Source organism: Pocillopora damicornis, chromosome 12 (genome assembly GCF_964200805.1).
Source record: "Pocillopora damicornis chromosome 12, jaPocDami1.2, whole genome shotgun sequence".
Taxonomy (NCBI): Eukaryota; Metazoa; Cnidaria; class Anthozoa; order Scleractinia; family Pocilloporidae; genus Pocillopora; species Pocillopora damicornis.
The window spans coordinates 19391752-19419033 of record NC_142681.1 but is presented as its reverse complement, the minus strand read 5'-3'; the positions used below and the strand labels follow the sequence as shown (position 1 = coordinate 19419033).

At 39.0% G+C, this 27282-nt stretch overlaps 1 protein-coding gene across 1 annotated transcript; it reads right to left on the bottom strand.

The window, feature by feature from the left end:
- Positions 1–980: 980 nt before the first annotated feature.
- Positions 981–27252, bottom strand: LOC113681053 (intraflagellar transport protein 172 homolog). Its single transcript, XM_089190375.1, has 56 exons — positions 27106–27252; positions 26093–26236; positions 25585–25697; positions 25355–25394; positions 24777–24845; positions 24476–24555; positions 24125–24212; positions 23556–23658; positions 23189–23297; positions 22333–22456; positions 21608–21703; positions 21218–21280; positions 20618–20716; positions 19757–19810; positions 19041–19144; positions 18845–18930; positions 18215–18279; positions 18069–18116; positions 17731–17898; positions 17240–17376; positions 16519–16711; positions 15949–16119; positions 15748–15828; positions 15500–15595; positions 15267–15338; positions 14511–14589; positions 14288–14408; positions 13980–14075; positions 13815–13863; positions 13634–13723; positions 13081–13178; positions 12921–12981; positions 12698–12772; positions 12115–12231; positions 11862–11928; positions 11211–11286; positions 10565–10723; positions 10014–10101; positions 9471–9563; positions 9282–9338; positions 9136–9188; positions 8538–8673; positions 7532–7627; positions 6759–6868; positions 6373–6436; positions 5672–5758; positions 5128–5244; positions 4838–4948; positions 4359–4472; positions 4087–4182; positions 3596–3655; positions 3411–3509; positions 3241–3297; positions 2911–3007; positions 2162–2253; positions 981–1362 (listed from the first exon to the last, which is right to left on the bottom strand). The coding sequence occupies exons 1-56, from the start codon at positions 27142–27144 to the stop codon at positions 1273–1275; spliced, it is 5247 nt and encodes a 1748-aa protein (XP_089046501.1). The 5' UTR covers positions 27145–27252; the 3' UTR covers positions 981–1272.
- Positions 27253–27282: the final 30 nt, after the last annotated feature.

The following is a 27282-nucleotide window of genomic DNA, read 5'->3' as shown; positions in this document are numbered from 1 at the left end:
GAAACTCTAACCATGCAGCTCTGTTTCCTTAAAAAATAATCAAGAGCCACTGACATCAAATGCAAAATGTTCCTCACGGCTCGGGTGACATTTACCTCATTAGTAACTGTCTTTGCTCTTATCTTACACAGAGAGGCTCGAGCAAAGTTGTGGCCTGATGCCAAATTTCGTAATTGACCAAAATTTGGAAAGAAGAACACCCAAAATATAGATATCCCATCGAAAAAAAAAGGCAAATTAGAACCGAAATATGTCGAAAGACTAATCTACGTCCTACAATATTTTGTTTCACCGAGCGTGATCTGGGTGGAAAGCTTTGAAGAAAAATCTCGAGGTGCGTATCTTACGAAACCAAGTTCATATGTTTCACCGAACATTCATTTTATTATAATTAATTAACAACTTTAACGCGCACGCTGGTTATGTTTACTGTTACGCGCGTGCTCCGTTTGAATTTATATATCGCAATAATTATCGCAATGTTTGTCGCCTAAAACGTTTAATTTAAGACGCGTAATCTAGTTGTTCAGTACAGTTTTAACCAAGGTAACCAGTTATTGTAATAACGGAGGCAGTCTAGAAGTAAGTTTTCGGTTGATTTCCAGGTTAAAGCTTGCGTTTGGGAAATCTCTAAACACCGTTGAGAAGGAAGCTATCATCAAAGACGACAATTGGCAAGAGGTATTTTAACATGTAGCTGGTCTAATTGAGGATGACGATAAACCTTTGTTAAAAATGCTTACCTGAAGCTGACGGTATTGGGAGGGGGGGGGGGGGGGAAGAGGAAGGGGTGCGGTTAAGTGCGGACAACGTGTTTGAACAGCAGAGGCCAGGCAGCCAAATTCATAAGTGGTCACGATATGTTCAGGTCATGCAGGACTGGAGCAGATAACTTCAAAAAGAGCCATAAATGACACGCAACGGGCCTCAAAGTGCATGCATCACTGCGCATGCCCAAATCCATGATTAAAAAGACAGAATACTAGCTTACTTAATTTACTTTCTGACCAAGAAGTAACACATTTGTAACAATACTGTAACACTCACGTTATTTACAACAATAATAAATACCACTAAGCGATTTAGACCGTAGTCTCATGCGGAGCCTCATTTGGGTCGTCACGCAGTGTTCGGATATGAATCCAAAATGTTGCGAGTTGCGTGACAGATCTCTTAAGGATCTGTAGACGTCATGGATCTCTACATGTCACGGAACGGATCTGAGAATAATAAATAACTCATGAGTTGAATAAAGTGACGTCGTGCAAACTCCTAATTAAAGGAATATGAAGGGTTTTGAGGCGCTCCACACCAGTTTCCCAGAAAACGCAGCACATCTTGACATTCAGGGCTGTGAGAAACCTAAAGAAGAGAGAAAAGAAAAACAGAGCAATTCATTACAGATATCTCAAAGATTAATTTTCTCAAGTAATGTAGCATTAAACCAATGTTTGACCATTTAACCCTAATATCAGTATGTACACTCTCCATACTGCTCTTTATACATTTCCTTGGGTGCTGACAAGGAGACTTTGTTTAGCAGTTGAGAGCTTTTTAGTTGGTGATCATTTCCTTTATTTTTAGTGACCTTAATGTGTGATTCAGGGCTGATTTTGTAAGGAGAAATTAGATGCTAGTCACTCTCAGGCGTCAAAGGGTTAAAGAGCGCTGTACCGAATCTTAGAAGGTAAAAGATATGAAACATGAAGAATAAAGTTATCCAAAGAGAAAGAGTGGATTGGCGGTGAACTAATAGGACAGAAGCGTCTGGTTATGTAAAATATTGTTATAAGTAAGTGAACCTTACCACTGTAAGTATTGTTTTGAGCGTAGTGTTGGTATTGTAATTTTATATTGTCAGTGTTGTGATTGAAATATAACTCAACAACTAAATAAATCAATTAAAAATAAAAAACCAAGCGAGTTGTGTCCCATTTTCGCCGTGTAAGATGCTGTGGCAAATGTGACAAATAAAACTCCTGCATCTCATCTCCACTGTCCAGTTATTAAAACCGCAACCTCCATTTTCAAGAAGGATAGGCACCTTGCCCTCATCTATGAAATATCGTCTGTACCGCTACTAGTGTTTCTTGATAACTTCTAACGAGAAGTTTGTGCTCTCTGGTGAGACAATTTCAGTCCAAAATTGCAATAAGCTCACCTTGGTAGCCATGATAAACTTGTTCCAGTCCTCTTTGTTCGCAGCCTTGCCCGGTCGTTTAAATTCAATCTTGTTTCGCAGAACGGGATATCCTGAGAATAAGAGAACGCTTCGTAGTTTAGTGTTCTGTTACACATTCCCACGATGAGTTCACGGTCATCTTTTGTTTTCATTGCATCATACATACAAAAACTACCTTCACCTCAAAGGAGACTACAAAATATAAGTTCAGTGAGATAGGAAATGACGAAAGGAGGAAAAGTAAAGCTAGAAGAAAAGAAGATGGGTAATGATGGATAAGATTGATACGGATCACAGATACCCTAAAAGACACCCTTGCCGTTTAGTGTCCTTTGATGAGGTGGCGGTTGTTTTTTTTGTATCACACAAACTTGCCTTTATCTCAATAGAAAATACAAAATAGAACTTCAATAAAATAGAAAATGACAAAAGAGGCCATAATAAACCAAGAAGGAACAAGAATGGTTCAGGATTAGGATGATTAACCCTTTACACCCTCACATCAATATACATATTCTACATACTCTTCTCCATACTTTTCCTAAGGTACCAACAGGGAGAATTTATTTAACAATCAGGAGCTTCTTTTGTTGGTGATCTTTTTCTTTATTCTTGTAACCATAATGTGTGATTCAGGAGTGATATCGTATGGAGAATTTGGACTCTAGTCACTCTTAGGGGTTAAAGGGTTAAAACGGATTGTTAGACAATCGACTGGAAAGCCTTACCTGTGATGACACACGGCGGAGACGTTATACCAGTGTTCACTGCCACAAGGCAAGCTTCATACGTATCACGCTCATCTGTTGGCAAAACTTGCTCCACCTGGCAAAAAATCACGTCTTATGAAGAGTTATCTTTAAACGTAACGCTGCAACTTTGCTAGTAGAAAACGATTCTCTTTTTTTTGCGCTAGTAATGCCAAACTAATCATAGCGATTAATCCTCGCTTGCTAACAAAGAGGAATTGATGACAAAGAGAAGGGGCTTCCTTAAGTAAACGGTAGGCTGTTTGATTTTGTTCTTCTATTCAGCAGGAAAAGAATTTCAAAACAAACCTTTTGATCCATTGATACAGCTAGCACCCATTCCTTCACTTCCTCGCGTTTCTCTTCCTGAAAGTTCACATCATGAAAAGAAAACATTGTTGGAAAATGAAAACTTTTAATAAAACCGCGTTTAAAACAACAAACGCTTCATTCCTTCGCTTGACTCTCTTCCGACTCACCGGTAAGTGTTGTTTTTCTGGAACCGGTACCTCGAATGGAATATCTGTGTCTGCAAAATCGCTGTTGTCCAACATATCAAGACTGCCCTCTTCAATACCCTGCCAAAAGGTAATTTATCACATTAGGCATCGTCAGAGACGAAAATTCCGGCTTCATGAAAAAGGGAGAAAAACAGGTTTTCTACCTCGCTGAGATCCAAGTAGCGGTTTAAGAAAACAAAAGCCATATTGTCCCAGCCAACGCCCTGTTGGAGAAGAAGGTATTTTGTTAAATATAAATGATCAACAATGACATCGCAAAGTCATTTAGTATCATCAACTGAGTTGATATCGTAAACTGGCCACGTAAAGAGTTTCAGGTCTGGCGTTTCGAACGTTCGCTCTTCGTCATTCGCTCTGACGCACTTTATTCAATGACATCGAAAAACGACTTAAAGGATATTTATCAAATGGCACGAAAGGTACAAAGAAATGGATTCATATCTTCAAAATTTAGACAGTCTTCTCAATGATAGACAGTTGTACTTTTTTATGGCAGGCACCAAGTATTCAGGCATTTTAAAAATCTTGTTTGGCGACAAATATCAGCCGGGAACTGTTTTTTAAATTAGTAAACATTACGCATTCAATGCATTAATTTAAAGATTACAAAAACGTGGGACATTGTATGTCTTACCTTAGCTGCAACTCCAGCTTCATAAAAAGCTTTATCACAGGGAATAATATCGGAATGTCGTAGAAGGGAGGTCGACAATTTGGCGGCTAAGGTATCCTGTAAAAAGACAAATGTAATTACAACAAAATCATGACCCGGAAAATGCCGAAATCGGACGAAAGCATCCGAAGTCGAACAATAGCATCCGAAATCGAACGATAACATCCATAAATCTGACGACAGCATCCGAAGTCGAACGATAGCGTCCGAAATCAGACGGAGGCCTCACTTACCAGTGACTTGTGCTGCATGCAGGCGCATCTAGTACTATAGTAATGGGCGACTTCTAACATGACCCCGAACTCCTGAGCTTGGGGCGAGTTGGATCCTTTACTTAAGCCTTCAACCTTAAGTGATTCAGAAGAATGTATGAGACATTTGTCAAAATTCTTAAGGACGTTCAAAATTGCAACTTGATTTAAAGTATCCAGAAAATGTCAAAATCCCAAAACAATAAGATTACGACAGCCAATCAGAGCAAACGTAAACAATAACACAATCCAATCAAAATGAAAAGAAAATAGACGTGACTACGCCAAGCGCCGACTAGTGCGTTTGACGAAGTCGCCGTTGGTATAGCTTTGGAATCTGATTGGATGAGCGGATGAGTATTTGTTTCTTTTTAAACCAATCACGTGGGGAAGGAGATGAGAGGAGAAAGCAACACTCTCAATTAAAACCTGTTCAAGTGTATTACCACTGTCGCACTTACAATTTCAAACAGCACATCTCTGAGGTCTGCCCACGTGCGATAACTGTCAGCAGATCTGAGCCCTGGCATTGATATAACGTCCATAACGATCCGCTTGTAAATGTTAAAATTCTGTCGACAAGAACAACGGTTAACTAAGTGATTAAAATTCGTCTTCTCCTTGCAATATCAATACAACAAACAGCGAAATGGTAAAGAGCATAGTGAAAGTACTGGTAAGAGGATGTTATCTCATTTATGTCACCAATTAAATAACAAGTGCCGTATGTCAAAGAGAATGTTTAGTTCACCTGAGGATTAGCCGGTGCTCCGTATTTGCAGAATAAGTCCAGAGCCTTCAATGTGTTCCCGTCCTTGATAACATTAGCAGCGTATAGGGCCACATATTTACTAAGAACTTCGTAGCCCTTAAGGAAAATGGATGGTGTTACTAAATGTCACGCAATAGATACCTTTCTTGGAAAAGGATAATAGTATACTGTGGTACTATGCGACATAGCCAATCAGATTTCAGTATTATGTACTAAGAGGTACAAATAAACCAAAATCATATGGCCGGATTGGCATTCAAGATGGCGATTTGATTAGATGCTAATGTAGTCATATGATTGGTTAATTTTTACCACGTGGTTGATAACACTGAAATCTGATTGGCTATGCCTATCGCTAATATTAACTTGAAATATAATTCAAACGTCATGGACTTTTCTGCATAGGTTTAAAGGAATGTTATAACACAAGCGTGAGGCATGACAACGTCACAAACAAAAACCTACAACACCAGGTGTAATTCAACTTGTCACGTAAGAAATCTCGTGACACCATGTCACGCACCTGTTGCTCGGCAGTTTCAATGGCTTTATCCCACTGCCCACGTTGTATCATCATATCCAGACCAGCTATGACATCTACGTCGACCAACTAAAACATCAATTGAGAACTGCTCAGGACTGAATTTTTCCACTACAACATACAAGGTAGGAGCGTAAAGCACACAAGTATTCTTGAACTTGGGAAACTGCCTTGTGCACTATCAACCTCCCCACTCCTTTTTTCAACCCCCCCCCCAACAAAAAAAAAATAATAATGATAATGTTAAAAAAAGGAACAAAGGGACAATTTAGGTCTCTTTTCCTTCAACTTGGAATCAGAGAGAAATTACAATCTAGACAGGGAATAATCCACGAATGAAATTAGGACAAAACATGGAAAACCCAGCTACGCTGGAAAATTTGGGCTTTACGTAAAGAAGCTCAGTCAGTGTATTTTGCAGAAACAGCGCTTCCTAATCTTAAGAAAACCTGACCATATTAGTTTTTCTAAACTACAAAAAGAGGCTAAGAGGCAAAAAAGAACCAAGCATACAAAGAGAGACACCTTAAAAACTTGAAGCTACATTTTTTGAGCCTGAGCTCTTTGAATTTTATCACAACATAAAGAAAACTGGAAAGTGACCCACAAAAAACTTTCCTTAAACTGCCTAAGAAGGTTATTTAATTCAGTTCACCATTGTTCATAATTGACTCCAGCCTAACCTGTTCAGCCTGGCCTTTCTGTTTCAAGAACGCAACGTATGCATCTTCCACGTACTGTTCATACCTGCATGACAGGGAGAGAAGATAGTTAACCCCAAATTCACTGAGACTCGGATGGAAAAAACTTTTGAAAATCGTACACGAGAAAGCAAATAACTTAAATTATCAGAAAAGGCGACTTTCCTTTCTAGCACCTATTGTATCATACCAAAAAAGGTTCGCCATTAGCAATCCGGTCCAGCTCCACCATTCTTTTGTATTTTAACTCTTTCTCGTTAAATTTACCTATGGTGTCTACCATTAAATAATTGTTCGATTGTTTAGATAGGTACCCTTTTGTGACATTAGAACTGACTTTTCAAAGTGTTAATCGAACATTCACGTACTTGGGTGCCATTTCTGCTGCACATCTCTTCGCCTTTGGCCAAAGCTCTCCCTGAATATACACATCAATGGCTTCCTTGACCATCTCCACCCCCAGGTACAACTCACCTGCCTGGTGAAAAAGACAAAATTAAATGTTTAAACACCTTTCCACATTTCTTTTGTATCCCCATCAGCCCATCCCGCTAGGATTACTCTTACATGCACAAGTGCATACAGCCTGATTGCTAACGGTCAGCAGTCAGCCAATTTTTTTTCTTTTAGCAAAAACATTTTAAAACCGATTTTTTGAGACGTTTTTATTGTATTTTCGTAGGGGTGGGGGGGGGGGGGGAAAGAGTGGGTAGCAACAACAACTCTGTTATCCGTGGATTTAACAGAGAAAAGCCTACTTTATACTTCGAAGCAATTTAATCCACACTAAAAGCTTCTATAAATCACACACAAACTGCTAACACACTCAACCAAAGTTCCCTAATCCAATTTTCAACCATTCCTTTTGGAAACTTCCATACAGATAAAGAATCTATAAACATTTTTTTTCCGATTCTGTAACAAAAAAGTTTTGTGGGAAAACGCCAAAATAAAAGCGTGTTCCTAAGTCGAATGGCACCTTGTTAGCTCACTGATTGGCTAAGAAGAAAATAAGACCTCAAAAAGACTTTTCGGGAGAGTGCACGGCTAGAGATAACTGCGTAATTTGCTAGGTAGAGACTTTTTGACAACTTCGTAAGAATTTAATTGTAGCACAATACTGAGACTGTCCTGAACAAACCTGTTCATAGCACTTTATCTCTGCCAGCCTGGGGCAAGCAGCTTTTGCTACATCATAAGCTCGGTCACCTACGAATTTCATAGCAAGTTCAACGGCCTGAAATATATATAAAAAAAAAAGATTAAAAAGCACGGAAAAAAATACTTAATGGTAACTTTCCTTTGCGGGTTGTGTCAACTATAAAATACGAATGTTATTCTTTACTCCAGCAGTAGTAAACTATATACCCAGTTTTCTAGCATTTTGTTCACCGAAGCTCTAGGATGAGAAAGAGAAATCAAAATCTAAACACAGAAATGATTGAAAGCGCGGGAAAACGCGAGTAATCAAGTCGCTATTAGTGTAAGCTTCGCGCTGATTTGATTGATTGACAGAGCGCAGATTTTCTACACCAATCATATGGCTCGGTGCAGAAAACCTTTGCAATCCCAGATTGCTTTGCACACTCGATTGAAAACTGCTCTATCGCTTGTATCTTCATTTCTGAACAACTCCACAATGGATTGATACATCGCGCAGAATGCCGCGACAAATCCGGGACTTTTTATGACTGACCAGCGGTAAATGTGAAACTGAATTAGCGAAACGCGCGCCATACAATAGAGAAAATGGCTTGAAAATCACCAGAGGGGTGCATGTTTTTCTTATTTTCAATAAAAACACTTTGTATGAACCACTTTTACCAAATGGATTTTGAAGAAGAGATATGTGATTTTTTCAACCAATAGCATAAACAATAACTTTCTGAGCTAGTGTTTCTTAGCTCCGTCTAAACAATTAATGAGCTAAAGCGATATTTCCTGAGAAGGAAAGCCTGTGTAATCAATGACCAATCAAAGCTCTCCAGATTACGCTTCGCTGCTAATATTACAGATCTATATTTTTTTCGCGACTGTAAGTAAATGTTGCGAGAACAATGGCATTCTGCGCGATGATCTGCATAAACCACCTGTAATAGATAGGTCTACGCGCTGCTAGGCAACACTTCATGTCACGCGCCTCTTACCTTGACCATAGCGTCTTCCACCAGTTCATGATCAGTGGTCATATTTGGTGTAATCTTCAAGTACATGTCAATAGCTCTGTTGTATTCAGCTTTCTTTTCCCACTCTTTTCCTTGACTCAGCAACGACTCTGCACCTCTGAAAAAAGCAACATCAACCAGACAGTTAACTTCGATGAAATTACTGCCATCCTGAGAGTCTTAAAATTAATTGTAAAACAAAACCCACAGTAATTAAGAAGGATTCAAATCTTAGTTCGTGATTAAAAGCCTTAGTGGCGTGTATCCTTCAGTGATCACTATTGACTCTTATTGTTAAACAGTATGAGGAATTTCAAACGGTTACGTTTATGGGCAAACACTGGTATGTTTATGGTGAGTATTTCTGCTGTAGTAATATTCTTTAGGATCAATGTCAGTATTAGTCAACTGGTAACGAGTTACGATAAATCTTGGGCTAGGGGAGGAGTAGGTGCGCAGTTGCTTAGATACTGACACTGATCTGTTTTTTATTTCTAGTTGTAGTTCCATTCTTATCATGTGGAACTGAGCACCTTTTTGGTGAGGTGCTGCTACAGGTCTTAACGTTATAGGGGAGTACCTGTTTCCTTTGGACATAACCTCTCTATCGTACTCGTCCTGCCATTGCTCCAGCTGTTGGCAAAGAAAATCAGCGTACAATGATTATGTATCTCACTGTGCTTAGTTTTGTCATAGAATACAGCCTTGAATTCAGTATGTGCATACCTTGTGAGGCAAGTATTCCTTCACCACGCGCAAAGCATCTGTCCACATACTAGCCTCCTGGAGTCAAACAAACGATAAAGACTATGAGGCTACATATGTATTTGTTCATTAGGATGAACACCTAAGAATGGTGGCTCGCAATATTTCTTTTCAATATTGTGTATCAACTAACTGTTCCTGCAAACTTACTTTGTAATAACGAGCTGCAAGTTCGGGTCTTTGAGCTCGGAGAAGGAACGTCTCAGCTTTTTGATATTCTTTTTTGTCGAATGCAACACGGGCCTGCAATAAAAGTAAAATTAATAGGTTAAAACTCCTTTAATGAAAAATAAATCTCAGAGTTTTGCTGATCATTCCTTTAGCTTCGACTCTATAAACTATGAATAAACAGGGGCTTAATGGAGAGGTATACTCCACAAACCATACAACTCAGTAACCTGGCCCCACACGTATGACGTCACAGAGTTTAAGCCAAATGGTAGGAGCGACAATGCACACTCCATAAACTGCTGCTTTGCTTCTTACAAAAGTTAAAAAATAAAATAATTCTTTGTCCCAACATTGTCTCTTTGTGCAGCTCCTAACTATTCGAACAGATCACCAAACAATGGAAAAAGAGGGGTAAGATTCGGTTACATGACAGGTTTAGCAGCCTTATTGAGCAAGATTCAAATGGCAGTGCACGAAGCACATTTCTGCCACTTGACTAAGCCTGGATGAAAAATATCTTACCTGGCCTACTAATACATCAGTTACACTGTCAGGATCATTCTCCTCCGCCACTCTCTGAGCACTGTCCCAATCCTGGTTGTGAACATACCTGAAACACGATTTAATAGGACATATCTCTTTAACTTCTAAGAGAGAAAGTCTTATTTGAAAAGGCGTGCAATGTTCTCTCATAAATTTTAAAAGGTGCGCGAAAAATTGCAGTTGAGAGACTTCGGCACGATTTCTTTTCACCAACTACAACAAAAATTGGCTAGGATTTTTCTTTGTGACAAAAATTACAGCCAATCAGAACAAGCGTAACAAACATGATGAACCAATGAAAATGCAAAGAAAAATACAGGTGACCAGTCCAAGCGCGGGAAACGCCAGTGTCAAAGTCGATGTTGGTTTTGGCGCGAGTCCTTTTTTTTCTTTTACACAATCACCGTATAACATAATTTACAAGTAACATTCTTAGCTAAACTAAAACTTTATCTTCTAATGTGTCCTATTATACGGCCTATAAATTTCAGTTCTTAATTCCTTATTTCGATAAAAATATTGCGACTGACATAAGTACAGCTTCCTTTGATTTCCCAGCTTTAATGAATTCTTTTTCAGCATCAGCAAACTTTCCCTCGTCCTCCAAGAACATGGCATACTTTAGGTGAATGTCTGGCAACTTGGACTTCATCGCCGTTCGAGACAAGTCAAACGCGAATTCAAAAGCACTGAAAACAAACAATGTAAGACTATTTGAACACTTTACGGCATAAAGTGTATTACGTAAAAAAAAAGAAACTTCAACCAAACAGTTCCTGGATCAAGGAATATTAAGGAACTGGGATCAATATCAGTATCTGGGCAACTGCCCACCTACCCCTCCCCTAACCCAACATTAACCCTAACTTGTTATCAATAGACTGTTGTTGGGTTAGGGGAGGGGTAAGTGGGCAGTTGCCCAGATACTGATATTGATCCCAGTTCCTTAATACTGAATTGCAATCAGTTTAAAGATACACATTTCCCTATCTGGACTCAAAACACTTCGCACTGTCTAAGTTCACAAGAATCGACTCGAACCATTCTCTTCTTTACGTTGTTGTGTTCAATAGTTCGCGCATATCATGCATTTCAACTCGACTGTAGAAACTAAAACTATCTATGTAAGTCAGATGTGACGAGTGAAGACACTTGCAGTATTGAATTGAATCTTACCAGTTTTCTGCAGCGTAGTCTATCGCTGATTCCAGCAGACCAAACTTAGTCAGTAACTTGACAGCGGAGTCCCCTCCTAAGAGAGATCAGGATTGAAAGAGCGATTAATCAGTGCTGATCGACATCAGTGCGAGGCAACTCAAAGTTTGTCAAACGATAGAAGGAAGTTCATCTCCTCACTCGCAGTGATGACAAAAAAGGAATTTCTCTCGAGTCAACAAGATCGACACATTTCCGAGCAGAAAGGCCATAAGAGGAAAGAAAACCATCAACTACGGTGGATATTCTTTGATTTAATACAAAATTCTCAGAGATAAGATTAAGAGAAATGCACAAGACATAGCGAACAGAGACGGAGGAGAACTCTTTTTACATCTTAGAATGAAATGGTTGAGGAGTTCCAACAGAGCACGTATATTTTAGAAACATCGACCTAAATTTCTAAAGTTCATAATTTACACTACAGGTTCATCTTTCCCATCTTCAGCCAACTTTGCTCATTTTTGGTAAACTACAATTTTTAAGGTTTCATTTTATCATAAAGCAATCTTCTATGTTGGAAAATCTACCATAATTTTCGTTGCGAAGATTCTCTGATAAAACAGAACCGATGATACTCTCAAAAAAAAAAACTAACTTTCACAAACTTACCTAAGTTCTTGGCCCACAAGTAAGCCACTTGTTTAGAGGCATTTTGACTTCCGTGTTGCTTGGCAACCTACAGTAAAAAGTGTCCATTGAGTCTCACACTGCTCCTTTATGTTGCAGACTCAAGTTATCATTTATCTTCTCTAGTCCTTGTCCCCATATTGGGACTACCTAACCCATGCAGGGCCCTCACAAAACCTGTCTCGTGCCCACGCCTGAAAATATCTCCCCAGCCCCTCCCCCCTCCATAACTCACCCTGTAAGCCTCCTCCCACATGTCTTGGTTCCTGTACATGTTCACAGCTGCTTTCCAGTCCCTCGCTTCTAAGAAATGATGCTCAGCTTGGCGGAGTTGACCTTCGGCCTCCAGTTCCTGTAGAAAGAGAATAAAGTGTTCACGGGCTACAATAGAAGTTGGTTAAAGGTTTAAGAATATCCTTTACTAAATACTTAATCAGGTTTTCACGCCCACTGTGAGAAATAGAAGTGAAGGAACCATCATTAACGGCGCTTTACTCAGATTTCTGTGGTACTCTTCTGTCCAGGCAAATTAACTCGTCTATATTTGAAGCAACTATCCTCTGGGCCGTTTACGTCAAAATCTATAAATTCCCGCTTATTAAAGGCGTTACCACCAATTTAAAAGAGTAAGAGGAGCCAGTGAGTCCCCACGTCTCCAACATTTAAAGACTGGTCTGACAGAGACAAAAGAACGAACCGTTCCCCCAACCCCACCCCCACCCCCACCCCCACCCCGCCGGCCGATTTAGTTCACTTGAGGCCAGTTCCCCCCTCGACTCTTCAACCTGGAGACTGTTCACATGCTAACCAAACTATACCTTTGCCAGGTGAACGTGGGTGTCGGCGAGAAGATCCTCATGGTGGATAGCCACTAGTCTGATCATGTTGTCAAACTACAAACGTAAAGAATCATTCATTAGCACCTGTCTATCTACCGAATAACGTGGAGCTAAACAGACGAAAGTCTCATATGCACCTCTGTGATGTGACGGGATGTGAAATTCTCGGTCTTAAGACTGAAAGAAGTCTTCATAAACTTACCTGACGATGTTTCTTATACATATTAATGGCCAAGTCTGGTTCATCAACTGTGCAGTATAACCTAGAAAATGTTTCAAAGCAAACTATGAGACTGCAAAAAGAAAAAAGAAAAAAAGCGCTGCTCATTTACAATTCAAAGCATCAAAGTGGCCAGAATCACCTCTCTGCTTCTTTGTATTTCCCTTGAGCTTCAAGTTCTTGAGCTTGCGATATGTAGATGACAGCGACTTCTTCTTGTGTCATGCACTGAACTGCAAGCTGTGGAAACATGAAAAAAAAGAGCCTTAGGAATAAGGGCAAATATCAGTTGAATGTGGACAATAATCTTGGATCTCATAACTTTGTCTTTATTTTTCTGTGATTGGTCCAGACAAATCGTGCCACTCTCCTAACCAATCAGATGCAAGATTAGGATCAATCACGACTTGGTCACCGTGGTTTTCCCGCGCATCAGGCAGTACTGTAGTTTTTACTTTGTGTTTTCCCTGGCTCCGTGAGGTATATTCCTGAGACATGATTGACCGTTGTACCTGTGCTAGTTTTGGTTTAACGCCACCGACGACTCAAAATGCGCTCTTTGCAGAACTCATGCAACACGACTTCCCACGTTCCTAGCTTAGGGATATTGTTATTTCTTTTTTTAACTCTGTTTACTCTTAAATTCTTCGTATCATAACACTTTCTTCTCTTTTGTTTAATTTAAGAAACCTTACCTTGTGAGCAGCTTCATACATATTAGCTTTGGTATACATCTCAATAGCAGCCCGTGGGTCCCCTCCCTTGACAAAGTATTTCTCCGCAAGCTGAAAACAAAACAAAACAAAAACAATCTTTGAGTATGGAGTCTTGCAGACAAACAAGTTGAGAAATTACTCCAAAGTACTCGTAAAATACCTTGTATTCTTGAACTTGAGAATAGTGTTGAGCAATCTGATGGTAGTACCTGGAATATGAAGGAAAATCATGGTTAATAACAGTTGTGAATCTTAAAAAGGAAACCATGTACCCCTATTTGCCAGACAGCGGAAAACCCTTGTTGGCATAAAAAAGTGAACTCACCTTTCTGCCACATTATCGTCTTGTAATTCCACAATCTGAACAGCTTTGTTCCACTGACGGGCTTGTATGGCCGCCTCGATCGCCTTAATTGAACACCTGACAAGGAGAATAATCATCAAATTCATCAAAAAAATTCAATCGAGTGTCTAAAGTAATCCGGGACTGAGCTGTTTCGGCTTTTCTTCGCCCAGTGACTGGTTTAAATATTCGCGCCAATCTCAAAACCAATCAACAATCCTCATTTCCCATTCCAAAGAAAGACACAAGACAGACTGGGGAAGGGTGGGACAAAATGTCAATCTACTCACCCAGCCTCGATGTAGTGATTAATAGCAGCATCCAATTGCTTCTGGGAAACCAGATAATCACCCCAGGCCTCCTCTAGTTTCACAACCTCTCTCGGGAAAGCCGCTCGGGACAGTTCAACGGCTGAACAGCGAAAGGGGAGGGAAAAAAGGTATAGCAAATTAGTACTAAATATTTCCATAGTGAAATAGGAAGAATAAATAAAAAGCAACTTGCATATCTTACCCCTCCTATATGCATGTCCTTTTCGATAGGAATCCATCGCCTTGTCGTTTTTGCCAACTTTCTCGTAAAGTTCTCCAGCCTATATCATGAGGGAAAAACATTTAATGCAATTCATTACGCACGTTTTCCCTTACCTGGTTGATGTCATATGTTACTTTAAAGATCTCGTTGGGTGGTTGTGTTGTGTGGAGTGCATTTTTTCGTTTGATTGTAATAAACCCATCACTACAGCAAGTATAACTTCGCCGAAAAAGGAAAATATCACAATAAGCCAACAAGAACTCGAATTAAAATCAAGCAAACTGCTAGGGGAGCGTGAAAATGCAAGGAACCAAGTCGCAGTTGGTTTTAGTTTTGCATCTGTTTGGTTTAGGGATTGGCGCGAGTTTTCTAGATCAATCACAGAGCGCAGTAGATAATAAGCAAAGAAGCCCCGGTCTACTTCCTACACTCAGTGAAAAATTGCTCTACCTTGTTTTGAATGAGCCTTATAATTGGTTTGGTTCTGGTGTTTTGGCAATTTCATTTGAAAACCGCGCCATCATTTCAGAACATGCACCAATCGTGAGTTCGTGACACGCACTTTTTCGCGCTTTGAGCAATCTGCTTATTCTCAATTCTCATTGGGTCGTTGTGACATTTTCCTCTCCTCTGATTGGTTGTTGTGATTACTTTGCTTTTGGTTTTAGCGACACTCAATCGAAAGGCACTTTTGTTCGAGGTTTAACTGATTATATAAGAATTTCAGACACCAACCTGCTCGTACAATCCGCCCTTAAGAAGAGCTCCCGCAATTCTCTCCGGTAACTCCGATGAGTGAATTAGCTCCTAATGACCAAAAACAACATTCACGTTCACAAAGTTAACGAAAAGAATACTCTTTACTAAGTTCTTCCTGTAAATTCTTACAAACCCAATATTGTTGAACTCAAAATCCTTTCCACGCCTCTTTACAGAAACCTCAAAAAGTACCGACAAAATATCCTCACCTCTTTACTCAAAGCCAGCCTTGCAGCCTTCGCAGGCAAACCAGCTTTGAGATACAAGTTAATGGCCTCCATGTAATTTCCTTCTCTCTCTTTCACCTGAACAGAGAACCAAACCAACAAACTCAGGTCAATAGTGGTTAAAATTTAGCCTTGAGAACAGCTTGATTGAATGTTGCGGTGCCGCATGCCCATGCTATATCTAATTTTTTTTTTCATCACTTCCTTGTTAGTTAGTGACTTAATCTTACCTCCCCAGCCTTCTCCTCCTGAGCCGTCTCCGAGAGCCATTGGTAATGAGCTGTGCGCAAATTTTCCAGCTCTGGGTGACCCTGAGGTTAACGATAAATAATGAACTAAATATGAGGACCTGGCGATCATAGCTTTTCAGTCAGTCGCTCAGTCAGTCAGTCAGTCAGCCAGTCAGTTACTCCAATAGCCGTCACGCATACCTTAGCCTGCCCCACAGCTATAGCCTCGTCCCACTTATGCAGCTCCTGATACATCTCAATGGCTTCATCCACGTATCCCTGCTCTAGAAGAATGGTCTCAGCCAGCTTGAAGTTTTTGTCTAAAACTGCCAGCTTTGCTCGGACACGAACATGGTTTGTACCATCACCACCCTAAAAAATATCAAAACGTTTAAGCCTACATAATCTTACCAGCCCAAAACCACTCTGAACTAGTTTTTGTGGCTATTTTAGTCTAAAGTACATGCAATTTGCCGAAGATTTTCTCTCTAGGTCAAGTGTCTTCCATTGAATTTAGCGCGTTCATTTTAGAGTCTTAAGTATTCACGAACCAATTTTGAAGGAGGCAATACAAATCCCAGCTTAAGTCGAAAAGCCTTTAAGTCTCAACTGCACCTAGCAAAATAGATGGCCAACATTGGCAGATTCCATCTGGAAAATGACAAAGTAATTTGAAACATGAAAACATGAAATAAAGCCTTTTTAGACTTCGACTGGAATCTTCGTTCTTTGTAAAGAAAAAAAAGGGAAAAGGAAAAAAGTGATGCCAACCATTTCTTCTGCACATTGTTCAGCGGTCTTGTTTATCTGCCGCAATGCCTTGGCTTTAGAAACATCACCCAGAGCAGCAAAACATCGCTCGGCAATGTGCAGCTGCCTCGCCTCCAGAGCGAGGCGGCTCAGCGTTTTCCACATGGCTTCTGTTTCTAAGGACATCTCAAGACTCTCAAGGAACGTAACAGCTCTGAAAAATCAACATAATTTTTAGTTCCCTTGCAGGCAAGTCTTTTTCTTCGTCCTCCTTCACTGAGCAAAGAATTCTTCCCCAATCGCTTAAGGGATTTTAGGATCACATAGTTTTCAGGGGGAATGGGCGGGGGGGGGGGGTGGAGGGATCAGTCGTCTCTAACAAAATTTGAAAGGGGGCCATACAAATTGACGGTTAATGAGGGAGGGGGATCATTAAAATATTACAGAGCCTCAGGGGGATCAGGTAAATTTTATTGTGAACCCCCCCGGCAATATATAACGGCCAGTCCTTAACTTAATAAAATTTTCCCACCTGAAATCTGAGAGACAGTTTTTTTTTTGTACGATGATTCTCATTGCGCACCTTTTGACAGTGTTTCAATGGTTATATGCACGCTTACGTGAGATAATGAGAAGAAACTGCGCGCTTAGCCCTACTGACATTGGTGTGGAGGAGACGTTTCTAAAATCCACCGAAGGGTGGTCACAGCACAGATAGCCACCAACTATTAGGAATCAGTACCTTGGGAAATCTCCATCGTCAATGGCTGTACCAAACTCAATCAATCCTTCATCCAGAGTATAGGAGATGGTTGTGACTCCTTCATTCACAAGAACCTCTGTCTTACCATCAGCTCTCTCTAGATCCACTATGTCTCCCTTAAGAGAAAGAATGAATAAGTCAGCATAGCATAATATTCACCGTTTTGTTTTTCTTTCTTCATGACAGTTCGTGGTACCCATTTACTCTCCTGGGTGCAGAGAGGCACTGTGATAGTAACGCGTTTTGTCCAAGAACACAACACAATGACCCGGCCAAGTGTCTCACGCAAGTGTCATAAGAAGGATCTTGTTCATTTTGTGACGTGCGTGGGAGTATCTGGTGAGGAATCAAGCCCCTGACCCTGAATTTCGCGCTTCATGCTACGAACTAAGATTGCAGCAGCACACACCCACAATAGTGCACTGCAAGAATTATTAAAGAGTACCACAAAGGCGCCCAGCAATACTTACCTTTATTGGGAACATGGTGACTCTTTGAGGTGAGTCAATATTGTACCACACGCATAGGTTCCCTCTGTTCTGGGCCACTACCACGTCACTGAGAGGCACCCACTGGACATACGTGCAGTAGTTTAGGATCGTCGAACGCGTTTGTGTTTCTACATCCAGTAGGTGGAGCTAACATCCAACAAAGAAAACAGGTAAATAACGATCGTTAGGCCTAAAATATTCTGATGGAAAGAAGGTGGAGAAATGCATTAAAGAGGAACAGACACATTCTTCGAGATTTGCAATTTATGGCGTTACCAACAGTTGCTTTTTGAGCTGATACATTACACAAAACTTACCTTTAGTTTCTTGTCTCGAAAAAGCAGGGTCCTTCCGGTCTCATTGAGCTGAAATAAAAAGAACAAAATTAACAGTTTCATCTTCTGGGTACAGGAACACAAAATGGTAGAAGATTATCAAAAATTTCTTATGAATAGTTTCTAACCTCCAGCCAGTCAATTCTTGAGTCATGATTCACGCTTGCAACGTTAAATCCGCTGATCATATCAACTAGATAGGTAAAATTACACACATAAAGATTATAGTCATAAGCTCACATTAGTTGAAATTTCTGGGTGGGAAGAGTGGTACTGAGTGTCACTCTAGTTGCCATATTGGATTGGGAAGATTGAGGAGGCCTGAAGGAACTAGGAAAGTGTTAGAGAAAAAATTGCACTGTTAAGCGGGGAGGGGGGAGGGATGAGGTGCAAAAATAAACTATTTCTGAAGCATGAACACTGTAACCTTAGAAAAAAACATGGCAGTGAATTATTGTAAGAATGGTAAGGGGTTTCCGCACGACGCGTGATTAAAGAAAGGCCAGCGTGATTCGTGACGCGTGAGGCGTGATTTGTCTTCTGAAATATACGTAAACCTCAATATTTCCCCAAAACCTTGTAAAAAAGACGAGGAGTTAAATTTTTCCTTTTACACAAGTGACGCGTGAAGTTTTCTAAAAATTTGTGCGAGAAACGGGATCAGGACCCGTCTTTGCTACCCTCTATGGTGAACACTGAACTCCTTCCCATGCCCCCATAGGACACTCGTACTTCTAGACTGTGCCTTTTTCACTTACCAACATTAATAGTCTTTAAGTCTACAAGGTATGCCATCTTTTTGTTGTTTTCAACACCTCTCTGTTTTCTTTCATTCAGGCGGACGCTGAAAAGGTAATGAAAACCAAAATCAGTAAGAGCAAATTCTCAAAACGAACATATGGAGAGGTATGCAATCATCAGAGAGACAATTTGCAGAAGGAGCCACAACTCTACCTGATTAAATGAGGGTTCATGAATTCAGTTCTCACTGTTCCAAGTATTTCATTATTTCCATATTCAACCAAGGAAAGCTCACCAGCATTGAACACCATACAGACCTGAAAACACAAATAAATAGTAAACAGAACAGCCCAAGTATACTTTTCAATTAACTTACAAGTTATGTTTAATTAAAACTGTCTTTTACTAGCAAAAGAGTTGCAGGAACCCCCTGTGAACCTGTGAATATTGAAAATCAGAGTATAGTTGTAATAATTGGAATCATGAGGCTTGAGGAATGAAACTTGGAAAATCAGGACATTCTCTGTTCCTTCCCATTTTTTCTTTGACCCTTCACCACCTTTGCTCTTATAAAATGTAAACTTTTTCAGAATCACACAGAGGAGCTGATGAACCAACCAATCATTATACTAGTTCCAGGGCTTTCCATGAAGAGTCTGATACCATCCATCAACTGAACCGAATTTTAAGTAACAATACCTTTTGATATTTATTCTGCTTAAATTTTGTTGAGTGTCTTTTGTCTACACTATATCAATCTGGCCTTGTAATTATCACTCCAAATTTTCCTCCATCTTTGGTAAAAACCAGATATACCCAATACAATTTTAATTCTGTACTATGTTGACATGGATAAACTTTTATGAACCAGGACATTTGCCACTCATGGTGACAATGAGTCTTGAGTTCTGTTTCATTATCATACATACATTTTCATTTTCAAAGAAGAATTTTTCATTTCCACCTGTACCTTGCCAAGGGACCTAAAAAATAAGAACAGGATACAAAGAAAAATAATTCAAATACACTGCAAGGCCAGTTTGTTCAAAATACTAACATAGGCTTTGCATAAATCTTTGGCAGGTTTGCAGACACTTACAGCTACATGTTGTTGCCTTCCTTTAGTTTTCCATAACAGTGAAATAAAAAACTCCATAAAATTAGCCCTAATGTATGCTCTTATACTGGCAAAACAGGCCAAGTTGAAATTGCAATCCTGGATTAGTGATAACCCTTCTTTTTTAACCCGTTACACCCTAACATCAGTATGCATATTCTCCTTTTTGTTCTCTAGACATTTCCTATGGTTCTTACAAGGAGAATTTGTCTAATAATCAAGAGCTTCTCGAGTTTCTGATCATTTCCTTTATAGTTATAATATTATAGTTGAAGTTATTATGTAAATAAATGTCTACATTCTCACCATTGGATCTTATTGAAAGTGACATGTGAAGGTGAAATGTCTTATCAGTATCAATTAGTATACCTTTTATATCGATGTTTCTCAGTTATAATTATTGTGCGAAATGACCACTAAGAATTGTGCAAACGGTCCAAAACTTGTGCTAAAAGACTTGTGTGAAAAGTCTTTTGTGCGAAATGTCCTGTATTCCAGGGTTGATATTGTAAGAAAAAAAATGAATGCTTATCACTGCTAGGGGTAAATAGTTTAACAACTGTCTCCTGAATCACACTGAGATTTGAGACCAAAGAAACTTGCTTGTTTTAAGCTTGGCATTAGAAAAGATGGATCAAAGAATAGAGCTGAATAAAATAATGTTAACACACACCTCACTTAGCTTGTTGTTTTGAAGGTCCCCAACAAGAAGAGTGTCTGTGGTGTAAGCCACAAGGTATCTGTCCTTGCCCATGATGCTCACTTTATCAATCTACAAATGAAGTCAACTCACTCATCAGTCTGGTATCACCAAAGTTAGAGATATCTCAGGGAGGAAGAGGATCAAGCTCTTAAGACAGGTGAAATTAGGCCTAGAGTTTGACAACCCTTATCAAAATCATCAGTTTTGGTTATGGGGAGATTGGACTGAAGGGGGGAAATCTGGACAGGCAACATTATGAAATTCATAGAATTGTCCTTGAATACTCATTGTGTTTGTTCATGGAGGTTTTTCCCCAGTGCAAGTTCTTCCCCCACCACCTTTGTGGGTTCACCCCCTGAAGAAATACAAGTATGCCCCGACCTTAATCAGTTTGCTCCCAATGTTGCAACTTGTTTCCTTATAGCAGAACATATTCCTCTTCTATCTAAACCTCCCTTTACCATGAAAAACTGGTAATACCTATTTATCATACACCACTGACTATTGATCTTTTTTTTTTTTTTTTGCAAATAGTGTGTAGTGTTACTATCTGATCAATGGGTGCATTACCTCATATCCGTAGTGGGACTTAAGGACAACTCGAGTTCCTGATGACAAATTCTTCACAATGACCTGCAGTAAAGAGAACAACTCAGACATGAACTTCACTTGTATACAATAGTATCAACTGTGTGCAGAATAGTGAGGATAATGATATAAGTGTTTGCCTGTCAATCAAATGACAAACTAAACAAGATTCCCTCTTTTCATGATGTTTTGTAACTGTTCAGCATATCAACACAATCTGACATGCTCAATCCAAAGGCAGAAAAGAAAGACCTCAAGGAGAGGACATATTGTGACCATTCCTCTACAGTAGCAGACTACAAACATAAATGAAGATATATTTGAGTGAGCTCCAAAAAAAGAATTGCAAAGAAAATATACTCAAATAATTACCTGACTGAGACCAACATAGGTCATCTCAAACTTGTTCTTGTAAACTGATCTTCTCAAGCAACAGTCAAAGAGTTCAACACCTCCACACAAAGTACCCTATTAACAAAAAATGTTATCAAACATAATACTTTGAAAGTTAAATACAGCAATATACTTGACAGCCTTTATTATATTAAGCAAAAAGACTGAAAATTTAGGAATATTTTCTGTCTATATAATTGTTTCTGGGAACTTGGAAATTCAGAGATCCTTCAGAAATATCTGCTGGTTGTACCCTCCTAGCAATGCGCATACATGTGTAAAACAAATTGACAGCATGCTCATGGCTTGGAGCTTTTTCATTCACACATTACAATAATTTCTCCTATAATTGAAGAAAACTTAGTATTCTGGCAGTTGCCAAATACAGGTTTAAGAGTGCACTAAATAGAGATACCATGAAATCAAACCAATATCAGAGCAATTAAGATTGGTCTTGGGACAACTAAGGAAATCATGCTTAACCCTTTAACTCCCAAGAGTGACCATGACCTAATTTCGCCTGGCAATATCAATACAAAATCAACCAGATGAGTGACGAGAATCAAGAAAAATATCAACTTGGGGATAATTAGTTGATCCAATATTAAATTCTCAGAACTAACATTAGAAGAATTGTGTGGTTGACAGTTAGGAGAATTACAAATTTGATCTGGGAGTTAAAGGGTTAAGAGCAAACCACTTACAGCCACAAGTCTTGATCCATCCCTTTTCCAAGCCATTGAAGTGATTGTGTAGAGATAAGGAATGTCCTTAGGCTTTGATTCATCCCATGAACCTTTCCTTGGACTCCAGTTAAACACTCTCAGCCTTGAGAAAACAATAATACAACTGATGAATTGTTCCCCTTTTTTCTCTCAAAACAGCATTGATAAAAGACGAAGTAGCTGAGTGGTTAGTGTTTCAGCTGCATTTCATCAAGCCTCCCTGACACTTGGCCTATACCCATTTACACTCCTGGGTGGAGAGGGATGGTACCTATTTACACCCCTGAGTGGAGAGGGACAGTACCCATTTACACTCCTGAGTGGAGAGGGACAGTACCCATTTATACCCCTGGGTGGAGAGGGACAGTACCCATTTACACTCCTGGGCAGAGAGGGACAGTACCCATTTACACTCCTGAGTGGAGAGGGACAATACCCATTTACACTCCTAGGTGGAGAGGGACAGTACCCATTTACACACCTGTGAGAGTAAACCATTTTGCTTAAGAACACAACACAATGACCCCACCCAGGTCCAGGGCTCAGTTTTTCAAAGGCCAATAAGCACTAAATCATTAAATTTTAATGAAGGTCTTTTTTATTCCTTTAATCAAAAGCTATTTTGGGATAATTTTTTCTACTCTTTTTATTAGATCCAATCATCAAACCACAGATCAAGGGAGTTGTACTGAATTTTCTTTTAAAAACTTTCAGATCTGATACCAGATTTCACACTAACTGAGGGTTACCTTAACCCAGCTTTGAACAACCCAGCCCCAGAGTCCAGTGAAATTATTATTAGGTCACTACATCTCTCGCTCTCTGGAAGAATTACCTGTCATAGCTTCCAACCACTACTGACTGTCCACTGGGGCTGCAAATTGCTACAGTAAACTCTTTTTCATCATCATCTCTGGTGTAATCAAAGTTTTGAAGAACCCTCCCTAAGAGTAGATAGAGAATGGATAATTTTGTGAAGAACAATTACATGTTTCTTTTTAAACAAAAATTATAGTAAAGCTTTCATGAAAAAAGGGGTCAGCAAGTAAAACTGAAATTTTCTGAAGGAAGAAAAGCTGGTTTTAAACCAACTACTGTTGTCTCAGTGGTTGGGGAATGACACAATAAAATAAAGTGTAAGTCAGAGAAAAATTCCTTGCTATGGATCACATACATAGTTCAATTCTACTCAAACTTATTACCTTCTTTTCCATATGCGACAATTCTTTTGTCACAACCAGCAGCAACAATTGATGAGCCCCAACACAGGGCATATGGGGAACAAGAATGCTTACACAACTGACCCTACAAAAATCAAACAAAGGGTGAATGAAGGAAACAGGGCTGGTTGTTCAATTGACTTCTATCTTACACAGTTCTCTAATAGACAATCAATGGATCTGAATATTTCTGCATAAAAAATATTTAGCTGAGATCATTGGTTGGTAGCAATTGCAGAAAGAAGCCTGAAAAAATTCAGCTTTGGCAAGTGGGTTGTTTGAAAAAATCAATGCTGCTTTCATTGTAGGACTATTTGACACTGTTTACTAAAAATTAATGTTTACTAGATTAAACATTTGGCAAAGTTAAAGATGGTGTAGAAAGTAGTTTTGTGAAACAAAAGCTGAAGAAAAATTCAATTGAACAGCCAATTCTAGGTTTCTCAAAACCTTATGGCAGGGATAGCCAGTAAAAGATTACAGATATTTGACTTAAAAATACCACTCATTACAAAGTATCTGAGACGATGACCACACTCTACAGAACTCACCTGTGATAAGCCTGTTCCTTCATCATCGAAAAAGTACCTTACGATAGCACCATCCATGTGACCAGAGAGAATTCCTTTTCCTGAGACACTGTAAGGTAAAATAATAAAAATAATAAAAACAGATGCTGTAGTAAACTACTAACAGTGCTGGAAAATTAACTTCTATATCACTCATCATTCTGAAGAGTAAATCTCAGGTTACACTCACCAATTCTTCTTCCTAATTTGCCTAAAATATTCATCTCTCTCTTAACATAGGATACACTATTTTTTTTTAACTATTTCCCTAATATATAATCATTAACGTTTTTTACTTTAAGTTAGTACATACACTAAGATCACGAAACTTACTTTGCAGTCAGAGACACAACATAATTGTCAGTTCCATAGAGTGTGGTTGATTTGTTTGTTTTGAGGTTAGCAATACGGACCTGTGAAGTTTAAGAAGGAAAACATTGTGTACCATTTTTTGACTGAATCATTACATGTTAATGACAAATACAAACATTATTTTCTTGTTATTTGGGCAAGCTCAAGTTTGTCAATGCATAGTTCCATACCAAACATTACAATGCAGATACTATAATTATTAAACAAGTAGCTTAATAAGTGTCTACCAATTTATCTTGTTTATTAACACTTATCAACTTACCTTTCCATCTGCTAAGCCGAAGACAATGTTCTGTTGCTCAGGTGGCCATATCAAACAGGTAACAGGACTCTACCAAGAAAAAATAAATAAAGTCAGGTTGCTTGATTGGAGACTCACCTCGACAAAGCTTATCCAACTCTCTCTAGCATGAGAGGACTGGCAACATTGCCTCCTTCCTCCCTCCCTGGATGGGATGCTACTCCACAGCAGGTGATTACCTCCCAGTAGGATGCTTGTCCTCAGCAAGTTACACTCCCTGGACAAGATGTTAGTTTACAGAAGGTTGCCTTCCCCATTCCTCCCTCTCCACCCTGCAGCATTTTATCAGGTTTCTTGACAGTTCACTGGAACCCAATTATAATCTTGAGTGGAGAGGGGCACTGGGTAAGAGTTAAGTTTCCAGCCCAATGGAACCTGGACCTCAGCCCTCTCCCCACCACCCATGTCTCTATAAAGCCCACATAAAATTGGCAGCACCTGGTCTAAAAAAATATCACATCACACAGAGTCACCATTTTCACTGCAACAAAATACCCAAGCAAGTTTCTTACAAAACTGAAAATGAAATATCAACAAACCTGTTGAACAAACTTGTTACAGATAACTTTTTTTTCACCCCTAAAAATGTCAGAGAAAAGAATCAATACAAAAATCAAAGGTTCTTTGATGCACTTTTGCTTTCTACATGTCATCTTTACTTATTGTCTTTATTACAGGAGGTTTAGAAGACCTTAATTCATTAATGTAAATCTCATTTGTAATTAGGACTTGGACATGGCAGTATGTCTGAGTATTTGTTAGTCCATACCATTCTTCTCCAATTTTGTACACATAGATAATGTTGTCAGTTTGGCCCACAGCAATCTTTGTAGAGTCTGGAGAGAAGGCAAGTCCTTTTACAATGTAGCTCTTCTTTCCAGCCTGAGAGGGAAGGCAAAAGAACTTATTAATAATAATCTGTTCCATGATGGCAAATTAATCAATGGTGATATCCACATTAGAAGTGACTACATTTCAAGACAAACAGTAACACTTCATTTCAAGTCTACTCACCATTGAAAATAACAACAAAATTTTTCATAATATCAGGGTTAACCCTTTACACCCTAACATCAGCATGTATATTCTCCATACTGTTCTCTATACATTTCCTAAGGTGTTGAAATTGTGACTTTTTGTCACAATCAAGAGCTTCTTCAGTTGCTGATCATTTGCTTTATGTGACTTTAATGTGCAATTCAAGGGTGATATAGTAAGGAAAGAATTTAGATGCTAGTCACTCTTAGGGGTTAAATGATTAAACTATTGTGAAATACCTGAGAATTTGCTGGTTTTGTTGAAAACTTATCTCTTCTCTCTCCTAGCTCATCATAAAGTATAACTACTCTGTCCATGGTGACTACGGCCATTTTGGTGTTGTTTGGTGACCATGCCAAAGCTGTAACCTTACAGGCTCCATCCTTTAAGTTAAAAAATAAAGTTAATGACAGAGTCATTCTTATTGTAATTAATATAACAACGATCAAAATCCTAATATAAGTTATTGTATCATATCTCTCAGTTAGTAGATCAACATGCAATATGATTGGTCAGTTTAGCAGGCCATATTTTATTGTACAGCCCCTAAATTCAAAAGTTTGCTTGAATTGAAATATCTTACTAAACAATTAAAATATCTTTTAAAAAATTGGGTAAAATTTCCGCACAGCCCCATACTTCATTATGCATTCAGTTCTTGGATAGAGAAAACAATGACAAAAACAATACATTGCCATTGAGAAAACAGATTTGTTTAACAATAGTATGGGGCTGTGCGGAAATTTTACCAAAAATTGTTTTCTTAGTCTGTACTGTAAGTGACCTAACCTTGTTTTCCCACTCACATTTTTAGCTCAAGGGTGAAGCACTTGGGCCTCAAATTCTAGCTAAAAGAACCTCCCCGAAGTTGTCATTGTCGGTAACTAAAAAAGATCTAACAACTTTTGTGTGACGGTGTCAAACTTTTCACCAAAACATTTTCTGAGGAACTAAACAACTAAGGTATAAGTACATGCTAAGCTTAATTTGGGTTCAATAAAAAGAATTAACCTTGTTTACGTAATAATTTTTGTTAAAAAAACATCGCGAAACGCAAAAAAGTCATTGAAATCTAAAAAGATTATTTCCTGTGAGTTTATTACATGCATCATAACTGTCTACTGGCGACAAAAGATCAAAATCGGAGCTGCAACTTGACAACTTCTCGTTCACGATGCATATGGTAACATGAAAGCTCTTAATAATAATAATTGTCATTCTAAAACAAAATTAGAAAAGGAAGCTTCTTTACCTGCGGGTTCAGAAGAGTCTTCATATAACGTAGCTGCATTTTTACAGTTTATATTTCTAAGGTCTCCCAGTAAAGGTCTGATTCAATTTATATTTTCATGACAGTGCAGCCGCCATGTTTTTACGCTTGAGGTATCTGGTGTATTGTGTATCCTAGATACTGGCTTGATTAGTCAGC